This window comes from Salmo trutta, chromosome 5 (genome assembly GCF_901001165.1).
Source record: "Salmo trutta chromosome 5, fSalTru1.1, whole genome shotgun sequence".
Lineage (NCBI taxonomy): Eukaryota > Metazoa > Chordata > Actinopteri > Salmoniformes > Salmonidae > Salmo > Salmo trutta.
Genome location: NC_042961.1, coordinates 47,447,254 through 47,458,489, shown reverse-complemented (window position 1 = coordinate 47,458,489; position 11,236 = coordinate 47,447,254). Strand labels below are relative to the sequence as shown.

The following is an 11,236-nucleotide window of genomic DNA, read 5'->3' as shown; positions in this document are numbered from 1 at the left end:
CAGCAGCTCTATTTCCTTTTCCAACAGCCAGATCAATCGCCTTCAACTTGAAAGCTGCATCATATGCATTTCTCCGTGTCTTTGCCATGATGAGGGTGACAAAATGACTACCGTAATCAGAATGATGGGAAGTTTGAGAGCGCTCGATTTAATCTAAACAGTAAACAAAAAAGTTGTTTGACCTTAACCTGTTCGGCAATTTCATTGGTCTAATGAAAGCGTCATGCCGCCAAAAAACGGAGCACGTCACAGAATGTGTTTTTTAGGAGAAAAAAAATTTGAAAGCGGGAAAAATCCATATATTAGCCGCGTCATTGTTTAAGCCGCGAGGTTCAAAGCCTGGGAAAAAAGTTGCGGCTTATAGTCCGGAATTTACGGTACCTTCAAAAGTCCATTATAGTGAGCTGTGCTATGAGACGCATTGGATTGAATCCCGGCGTAGATGTGTAAATAAGGCTTAGCCTGTCGAGATACAGTATATCATGGTGGAAATATAAATGATTTTGTATATTGTAATCACAATACTTGTACTCATTCCAAGCTCTCTTACGTGCCATTTGCAGCAATATGTTTTGAACACAGACAGTACAAACAGAGTATTTCTAGCAGGTGGTTTGGTTTAATGGTTTAACACTCCTACTCTGGTTTATAAGTAGTGTGTGGGTGACCACATTGGCTTCTCCTCAGCAATTTACACAGATACACACAAATACACCACAATGCAAAAGTCACATAATTCTGGTTTTCAGTTCAAAACAGTCCTAATTTCTCATCATTAGATGGAAAGTACCTCATTTGTAAAAAGAGGTCTATTTGTGAGTCAAACCCGTAGGTCAAGGTTGAAGAACCAGTGAGGGGGTATTGTGTGTGCACGTGTTTGCGAAATTATGTCTGCAATGCTGGTTGTTGTTCTAAACTCACTTCCCCAAAAGTCAAATAATTCTGGTTTCCAGCTCAAAAGAGCTGTAGTTTGTCATCATTAGATCACAAGTGGAAAGTGTGTTATTGTGTTGTAGACATATTTCCTGTCTGATTTCCTAATCCTTCTCCGCTTCCCTTTTGCACCTCACATTTACCCCGTTTTGCATTTAACATTTCCCTTTCAGAACCCATGAACACACACACACACACACACACACACACACACACACACACACACACACAAAAACACACACAGCTCTCACTTCCTGAATCCAACCCGAACCAAATAGCTGAACGCTTTTGAGGAATCAAATTCCTAACACTTCACTCCCTCAATTCCTATTTTTTTAAATGTCAAAGTTTATTGCCAACTTAAAAAGCCTTATTTGGCACAAAGAGGCCTGTCTGTGAGAAGTCAAAAAAAGTAGGTCAAGGTTGAAGAACCAGCAAGTGGATATTGTGTGTGTACGTGTTTGCGAAATGATGTGTGCAATGCTGGTTGTTCTAAACTCACTTCCCATAAAATGGTAAACCTTTTTTAACCCTTTTAATATCTCCTTGTGTTCGCTTTCAACTCAGGCCAGGGACGACTACTGCTCTATGATACAATATGACAAACAAAAAATAGAAAATCTTCTTACCCGTCCGTTATTCTCCAGCTTCCCCCAATGACATCACTGTATTGCTAAATAGAATGTGTGGAACGCTGCACTATTCTGGTTCTTTAATCATGACTCACATACTACTGTGTATTGAGTCGTCCCCACCTGTGATTCATACTTCTGTAGCTCAAGGTCTGGAGTCAGTACAACACAGTGCAGACAGACTGGGATGACCTCATGTGAGGTCTAGAGGAGGCGATTCAGCAGCCCGATGTGCGCGTGTTTTCCTGTGTTGCTATTCAAGCATCCATCCACGAATCACATCATTTTGTTGAATTTAATTTGATTTTATTACAAACAAAACTCCAAATAAAAAGAGATGCATTATTATTGACATGTTTAACTGCCACTCATCGTTTTATCGATCGGCACCACCACAACGTACACAGTGACACGAAATATCGAGGAATTAAAAACAAAACACAAAATCTGAAAAAAAGAACAAGAAAAGAGAGAGGAAGTGCCTGATTTGACAGTGTCCATTGTAGTTAAGGGGTTGCAAAACACTTCCTACGAAACATAATCAGTGAAATGTAGTTTAGACTCTTCACTTGGAACACCAGTGTGAAGTATTCAGGGTTTTAAGGAAATACATGAACTTTTTGTACTTTAATTATTTGAAATATGTCCAGGGAACTAACTAAAAGTGGTCTATTTCAACTAGCATGTAAAGAGTTTACATCTCCCGATTAATTCAGACTTAACAGACTTAATTCAGACTTAACTTCTTTACACTTATATCAGCTACGTTATGTTTAAGGCTGTTTGTGGATACAGTATATAAAGTTGACTTGATTCTACTAACAGTCTCTGAGTTTCCAGAGAATAATGAATTGATGTACTTTAACTGATGTTAAGATAGTACACTGTTTAATTTTGTCTTAACGCATTTAGGGTTACATATGTAGTATCTTATATAGGTTATTTGCAAGCCCCGAATCTAGAATGTAAGCAAGAAATGTATTTGATCTTTTTCTGAAGTTATCTCAACCTCTTCGCTTTTCTTTATGTTCCGACTATAAGACGTCTGATATAAGAGGTGCATTTGTGCACCAAAACGTACGATTTTATTGTTTTCTCAATCTCTCATTTGGTAGAAGCTCTTTTTTTCAATAGCAACAGCAAAGACAACAGCAACGTCGACAACAACAATAATAATCATGGTCGCAGTAAGTTAACGAGTAAAAACACAAGAGAACACGAATGAGCCAAGTTTAAATATGCAAAGAATATCACAGAATTCGTAGAAAGAAGGAGAAACTCAAAAAAACTAACAAGAAAGAAATGATTGATCGAGAGGAGGAGGAGGAGGATGAAGAGAAAGGGAGATATAGTGCATTCGGAAAGTATTCAGACCCCTTGACTTTTTCAATTTTTTTCCCATTACAGCCTTATTCTAAGATGGATTAAATAAAACAATTTCCTCAGCAATCTACACACAATTCCACATAATGACATGAATGAGAAAACAGGTTTTTAGAATTTTTCGCAAATTATTTAAAACCAAAAAACAGAAATACTTTATTTACATAAGTATTCAGGCCCTTTGCTATGACACTCGAAATTGAGCTCAGGTGTTTCCATTGATCATCCTTGAGATGTTTCTACAACTTGATTGGTGTTCACCTGTGGTAAATTCATTCAAATGGACATGATTTGGAAAGGCACACACCTGTCTATATAAGGTCCCACAGTTGACAGTGCATGTCAGAGCAAAAACCAAGCCATGAGGTCGCAGGAATTGTCTGTAGAGCTCAGAGACAGGATTGTGTCGAGGCACAAACTGGGGTGAAGGTTCACCTTCCAACAGGACAACGACACTAAGCACACAACGAAGACAACGCAGGAGTGGCTTCATGAGAAGTCTCTGAATGTCCTTGAGTGGCCCAGCCAGAGCCCGGACTTGAACCCGATCTAACATCTTTGGAGAGACCTGAAAATACCTGTGCAGCAACGCTCCCCATCCAACCTGACAGAGCTTGAAAGGATCTGCAGAGAAGAATGGGAGAAACTCCCCAAATACAGGTGTGCCAAGCTTATAGCATCATACCCAAGAAGACTCGAGGGTGTAATTGTTGCCTAAGGTGCTTCAACAAAGTACTGAGTAAAGGGTCTGAAAACTTATGTAAATGTGATATTTCAGGGGTTTTTTTTTTTTATAAATTAGCAAACATTTTAAAAAATATATATTTTTTGCTTTGTCATTATGGGGTATTGTGTGTAGATTGATGAGGGAAAAAACTATTTAATCAATTTTAGAATAAGGCTGTAACCTAACAAAATGTGGAAAAAGTCAAGGGGTCTGAATACTTTCAGAAGCTTTACGTAGGGGGTCAAAGAGCAAGGGGAGACGACTGTAGTTGAGGGTGGTCAACACTGTATGACTTGCCTATGAAAGGTTATGACCAGTTCTATGAGTTTGGCCTATCCTGAACAAGCACTGTGTACCCTGGTCTGTAAGAACATCCTCTGGCATACCAGCTATAACTCATACAGTCAACATAATACTAAGTTGGGTTGGACTGACTGACATTTCAGTATTTCTACATGTACAATCAGGTCAACATGAAAGGGAAATGGGCTGAGAGTTTCCTGACAAGTTTACAGCCCCGAGTCCTGTAATACTTCACTCAATCAATTCTCCAATGGGGCGATTGATGAATGGTTTGCGGCAAGCTTCGGAGATAAAACCAGCACTAGAAGAAATACTGTAGGCACAGCTTGCATGATAACGCCATTTTTTGGTGAGTTTTAGCACAGCATGCTTCTCAGGACGAATGGCAGGAATGGTGTCAAGAGCAAAATCTTCACAATGTTATATCATGCAGTTTCATGTCACTGGTGCGACCCCTGGGGGGGTCAAGGGTCAGGTTTGGTAGCAGTTATTAGTTCTAGGTATTGGGGGGGGGTCTGTGAGCGATGCTAGGATAGAGAGGGAGGTTCTAGATTACAGAACCATACTGTTCTGGAGGGGAGATATTCTATGAGTAGGCTGCTTGTGAGGAGTATTGGTTGGTTTGAGGCAGACAACAAGCGATTGAGCAGGTGAGTATGTACGTGACAGCATGGACCACAAGTGTGTGTGTGTATTCATAGGGAGTGTCAGTCTGTGGAGTGTGGATACTGTACTGTGTGTGTTGGTGTGTGTATGTTCATGTGTGTGTGTGTGTGTGTGTGTGTGTGTGTGTGTGTGTGTGTGTGTGTGTGTGTGTGTGTGTGTGTGTGTGTATTTTCATAGGGAGTGTCAGTCTGCGGAGTGTGGATACTGTACTGCGTGTGTTATGTGTTGGTGTGTGTGTGTGTGTTGGTGTGTGTGTGTGTGTGTGTGTGTATATGTTTATGTGTGTGTATATGTTGATGTGTGTGTGTGTATATATGTTGACGTGTGTGTGTGCGGTCAGTGAGTGATGTTGTTCAGTCGTCGATACAGATGACCTCTCCACGGCGCTGGTCTCTCCTGCTCAGGAGCTGCTCTGTTTCCCTCTCCTTCTTCACTGACACAGGAGGACCGTTCAATACTAGGGGGAAGAGAACACACACATGAGCATATAAACTGAGTGTACAAAACATTAGGAACACCTGCTCTTTCCATGACACAGACTGACCAGGTGAATCCAGGTGAAAGCCATGATCCCTTATTGATGTCACCTGTTAAATCCACTTCAATCAGTGTAAATGAAGGGGAAGAGACAGGTTAAAGAAGGATTTTTAAGCCTTGAGACAACTGAGACATGGACTGTGTATGGGTGCCATTCAGAGCGTGAATGGACAAGATAAAAGAGTTAAGTATCTTTGAACAGGGTATGGTAGTAGGTGCCAGGCGCACCGGTTTGAGTGTTTGATTTCTAACTTAAAATGTTTCTCCATTCCATGATTGACAGAGGTTAAGGCATGTTGTGCTGAATTAAACTGCAACACTGCTGGGTTTTTCACACTCAACAGCTTCCCGTGTGTATCAAGAATGGTCCACCAGTCAACTTGACACAGCTGTGGGAAGCATTGGAGTCAACATGGACCAGCATCCCTGTGGAACACTTTCGTTACCTTGTAGAGTCCATGCCCAGACCAATTGAGCCTGTTCTGAAGGCAAAAGGGGTGCAACTCAATATTAGGAAGGTGTTCCTAATGATTTGTGCACTCAGTGCACATGCATACGGTATACTCAGAAACAATTGGACAAACACACGCGCAAACACACACACACACACACACACACACACACACACACACACAGAGAACACATCAAACCCTGCACTTTGTTTGATGTCCGACTTAAAATGTTTCTCCATTCCATGATGAACAGAGGTCAGGGCATGTTGTGCTGAATCAAAGCCCCGTCCTCCACAAGAATGATCACAATGTCACACTCTATCACTCTCTTAATCCTTACCCTGGACACTCAGCATCAGGAACGTGGGAAAGAGAAAAAAAATCGAGATAGAGAGAGAGAGGGAGAGAGGGGGAGAAAAAGAGAGGGATAGAGAGACAGCACATACTACACTGATAAACAGCACGTATAACCTTTTTAATGAGCGAACTGGCATATACATTCAGGATATCAGAAACCACAGCTGAAGTCGGAGGTTCACATACACCTCAGCCAAATACATTTAAACTCAGCTTTTTCACAATTCCTGACATTTAATCCTAGTAGAAATTCCCTGTCTTAGGTCAGTTAGGATCGCCACTTTATTTTAAGAATGTGAAATGTCAGAATACTAGAGAGAATGATTTATTTCAGCTTTTCTTTCTATCATCACATTTCCAGTGGGTCTGAAGTTTACATATACTCAATTAGTATTTGGTAGCATTGCCTTTAAATTGTTTAACTTGGGTCAAACGTTTCGGGTAGCCTTCCACAAGCTTCCCACAATAAGTTGGGTGAATTTTGGCCCCTTCCTCCTGACAGAGCTGGTGTAACTGAGTCAGGTTTGTAAGCCTCCTTGCTCGAACACGCTTTTTCACTTCTGCCCACAAATGTTCTATAGGTTAGAGGTCAGGGCTTTGTGATGGCCACTCCAATACCTTGACTTTGTTGTCCTTAAGCCATTTTGCCACAACTTTGGAAGTATGCTTGGGGTCATTGTCCATTTGGAAGACCCATTTGCGACCAAGCTTTAACTTCCTGACTGATCTCTTGAGATGTTGTTTCAATATATCCACATAATTTCCCGTCCTCATGATGCCATCTATTTTGTGAAGTGCACCAGTCCCTCCTGCAGCAAAGCACCCCCACAACATGATGCTGCCACCCCCGTGCTTCACGGTTGGGATGGTGTTCTTCAGCTTGCAAGCGTCTCCCTTTTTCCTCCAAACATAACAATGATCATTATGGCCAAACAGTTCTATTATTGTTTTATCAGACCAGAGAACATTTCTCCAAAAAGTACGATCTTTGTCCCCATGTGCAGTTGCAAACCGAAGTCTGGCTTTTTTATGGCTGTTTTGGAGCAGTGGCTTCTTTCTTGCTGAGCGGCCTTTCAGGTTATGTCGATATAGGACTCGTTTAACTGTGGATATAGACACTTTTGTACCTGTTTCCTCCAGCATCTTCACAAGGTCCTTTGCTGCTGTTCTGCGATTGATTTGCACCTTTCACACCAAGTACGTTCATCTCTAGGAGACAGAACGTGTCTCCTTCCTGAGCAGTATGACGGCTGCGTGGCCTCATGGTGTATATACTTATGTACTATTGTTGTACAGATGAACGTGGTACCTTCAGGCATTTGGAAATTGCTCCCAAGGATGAACCAGACTTGTGGAGGTCTACAATAATTTTTTCTGAGGTCTTGGCTGATTTCTTTTGATTTTCCCATGATGTCAAGTAAAGAGGCACTGAGTTTGAAGGTAGGCCTTGAAATACATCCACAGGTATACCTCCAACTGACTCAAATTATGTCAATTAGCCTATCAGAAGCTTCTAAAGCCATGACATAATTTTCTGGAATTTTCCAAGCTGTTTAAAGGCACAGTTAACTTAGTGTATGTAAACTTCTGACCCACTGGAATTGTGATACAGTGAAATAATCTGTCTGTAAACAATTGTTGGAAAAATGACTTGTGTCATGCAGAAAGTAGATGTCCTAACTGACTTGCCAAAACTATAGTTTGTTAACAAGAAATTTGTGGAGTGGTTGAAAAACAAGTTTTAATGACTCCAGTCTAAGTGTATGTAAACTTACGACTTCAACTGTATGTGTAATGGTAAGAATAATAAAACAAAACCGAACATAAAAACAGCTTATATAGTAGATGTTTAATGGGGGTCTGCTTGAGGAATATGGGTCTGGCATACACTTACAAGTGTTGCAAAACACACGCATACACACACAAACACACACACTACACCAATAGGTAGTGGAACACCACAAATCCAGAGGAAGGACCGTGTTGAAGCTTCCACCTTGCCAAGTAGATATGTAGCCTCAACCCAACACGTGTGTCTCGGAGCAGACTAGAATCTGCTAAACTGAGGTATATAAAGTCTGCTGCTACTGTCCCTTCACCTCCATCCAACATGCTAACCGCGGGGACACCACAAAAAACACACATGTACTCGTACACACACACACACTGCTTGTCATTAGTTAGCGCCGGGAAACCTACAACAAGATATACATCCATTTCCCTTTAGATTCACTGTCATAGTTCTAAACGGATGGTAGCCGTGACCTCAAACTCACTCCTGGAGGCTAAACTCTCCTGGAGGTGGTGGTCTATCACAAACAGACCCAGGCCTGTCTGCTTTGGCTGGAACGGTCTCTGGCCCCGGAGAGGCATACATTGTCATAACACCCGCTGTCGAGATCAAAGCACTGATAGCGTACTGTAGGAGAGCAATGGGTGTGATGATAATGATAACTACCGCTGCTGTGGCTGTAGCTGCTGTACGTCCAGCCGGAGAGAGACAACGGGGGCGGGGGGGGGGGGGAATACAGGGACACCGTATGGCATGTGGCCCAGTGGAGGCCAATGGAAGGGAAGGAAGGCAGACGGACTACTTCACTTAGAGCTGTGTGACTGTGTGTGAGTTCAAATCTGATAACGAATAATACAAATAAAGCTGGAAAGTTGGAGAACGAGGAGGGGAGGGGAGTGAGAGAGAGAGGCGAAGAGAGAAGGAAACAGAGGGAGAGACAGGGAGATGAGAGATGTAACAATTTAGAGAATAAAAGAGAGAAAAAGATGAAGAAAGACAGAGGGAGGTAGAGAAGGAGAGAGAGAGAACGAGAATGTGAGTGAGGAGAATGTAACGGATCACTTGTGCTGTTACAAGATAAAGGTTTTCATATCATATACTTCACACATCTCTCTTTCTCTCCCTCCCTCCTCCCCCTTTCTCCTTTTCTCCCTCTCCTCCTTCTGTCTCTCTCTCTCTGACTCCAAAGTCAGCCTGTTCACCAATCCAGCACTTTCACAACTTCACTCCCCCTCCTTCTCTCTCTTTTTCATCTCTCCCTCCTCGGGAGTGTAGTCTAATCTCTTGTTCATTCTGTTCTACCTGTGTTTCCTTTGTTCAAGCGGCTGTTTCTGGCCGATCAGAGAGAATGAGAGAGAGTGAGAGAGGGGGGGAGAAGAAGAGAAAGGGGAGAAGGCGAGAGAGTGTTCTGTCCTGCTTGTCTAAACAGACACTGCGCTGGTGCATCTATCATTCACCTCAGAGAGAAATTAAAACCATGAACAGAGGAGGGGGAGAAGACCTGGCAACACAAATGAGCGCAGGCAGCAGAGGTTTTGGAGTTCACAGGGATTTATAGTTGTCCATTTAGGACGAGAGCAGTCTTGGAGAGAGACTTGCAGCTCCACTTAGGATAACATACAAGAATATCCACAATTACACTGTCAGAGATGTGTGATGTATGGATTTGTGTGTGTGTGTGTGTGTGTGTGTGTGTGTGTGTGTGTGTGTGTGTGTGTGTGTGTGTGTGTGTGTGTGTGTGTGTGTATGTGTGTGCATGCCCATGCATTTTCATGTGTGTGTGTGTGTGTGTGTGTGTGTGTGTGTGTGTATTCACATATACAGTGCATTCTCAAAGTATTCAGACCCCTTCACTTTTTCCACATTTTGTTACGTTACAGCCTTATTCTAAAATTGATTTAATATGTTTTTTTAAAGCAATCTACACACAATACCTCATAATGACAAGGAAAAAACAGGTTTTTAGAAATGTTTGCAAATTTAAAAAAAAACAGAAATACCTTATTTACATAAGTATTCAGACCCTTTGCTATGAGACTTGAAATTGAGCTCAGGTGCATCATGTTTCCATTGATCATCCTTGAGATGTTTCTACAACTTGATTGGAGTCCACCTGTGGTAAATTAAATTGATTGGACATGATTTGGAAAGGCACACACCTGTCTATACAAGGTCCCACAGTTGACAGTGCATGTCAGAGCCATAGAGCTCAGAGACAGGATTGTGTGAAGGCACAGATCTGGGGAAGGGTACCAAAACATTTCTGCAGCATTGGAGGTCCCCAAAAACACGGTGGCCTCCATACATACAGAACTTTGGAACCCCCAAAACTCTTCCTAGAGCTGGCCGCCCGGCCAAACTGAGCAATCGGGGGAGAAGGGCCATGGTCAGGGAGATGACCAAGAATCTGATAGTCACTCTGACAGAGCTCTAGAGTTCCTCTGTGGAGACGGGAGAATCTTCCAGAAGGACAACCATCTCTGCAGCACTCCACCAATCAGGTCTTTATGGTAGAGTGGGCAGACAGAAGCCACTCCTCAGTAAAAGGCTCATGACAGGCCACTTGGAGTTTGCCAAAAGGCACCTAAAGGACTCTCAGACCATGAGAAACAAGATTCTCTGGTCTGAAGAAACCAAGACTGAACTCTTTGGCCTGAATGACAGGCGTCACGTCTGGAGCAAACACTCCCCATCCAACCTGACAGAGTTTGAGAGGATCTGCAGAGAAGAATGGGAGAAACTCCCCAAATACAGGTGTGCCAAGCTTGTAGCATCATACCCAAGAAGACTGGAGGCTGTAACCACTGCCAAAGGGGCTTCAACAAAGTACTGAGTAAAGGGTCTGAACACTTATGTAAATGTCATATTTCCGGTTTTTATTTTTAATACATTTTCAAAACATTTCAATAACCTGTTTTTGCTTTGTCATTATGGGGTATTGTGTGTAGATTGATGAGGGGAAAAAAACAATTTCATCAATTTTAGAATAAGTCTGTAACATAACAAAATGTAGAACAATTCAAGGGGTCTGAATACTTTCAGAAGGCACTGTATGTGTATTTGTGTTTGTGCACAGGCATGTCCTATATAATATCACTTTCCCTTCTTCAGATCAAACCTAATCTCTTTGTAATGTCACTCCATTAAGGAATTTGGGTGGACAAGTCGAGCCACGCTTTGTGCTTTGAGGCACAGGAAACGCCAGCTCAGAACTTTTTCACACAAACACACTTCATGACACTACACTCTTCGAACAAAAGGTGCTATCTAGAACCTAAAAGGGTTCTTTGGCTGTCCCCATAGGAGAACCCTTTGAAGAACCCTTGTTGGTTCCAGGTAGAACCCTTTTGGTTCCAGGTAAAATATATTTTGGGTTCCATGTAGAACCCAATAGCCTCGCTATTGTTATTTTACAGCTGCTCTATAATTATTTTTATAATTTTTTTTTAGTAAT

At 42.1% G+C, this 11,236-nt stretch overlaps 1 protein-coding gene across 1 annotated transcript in view; it reads right to left on the bottom strand.

Moving 5' to 3' along the window:
• Nucleotides 1-4,591: 4,591 nt before the first annotated feature.
• The window catches only part of chd3 (chromodomain helicase DNA binding protein 3), a 60,560-nt gene continuing 53,915 nt past the window's right edge, over nucleotides 4,592-11,236 (bottom strand). Inside the window, exon 39 of the mRNA XM_029753908.1 lies at nucleotides 4,592-5,101. Coding sequence (XP_029609768.1) covers nucleotides 4,998-5,101 — 104 coding nt within the window. The 3' untranslated portion in view covers nucleotides 4,592-4,997. The remainder of the gene's footprint in view (nucleotides 5,102-11,236) is intronic.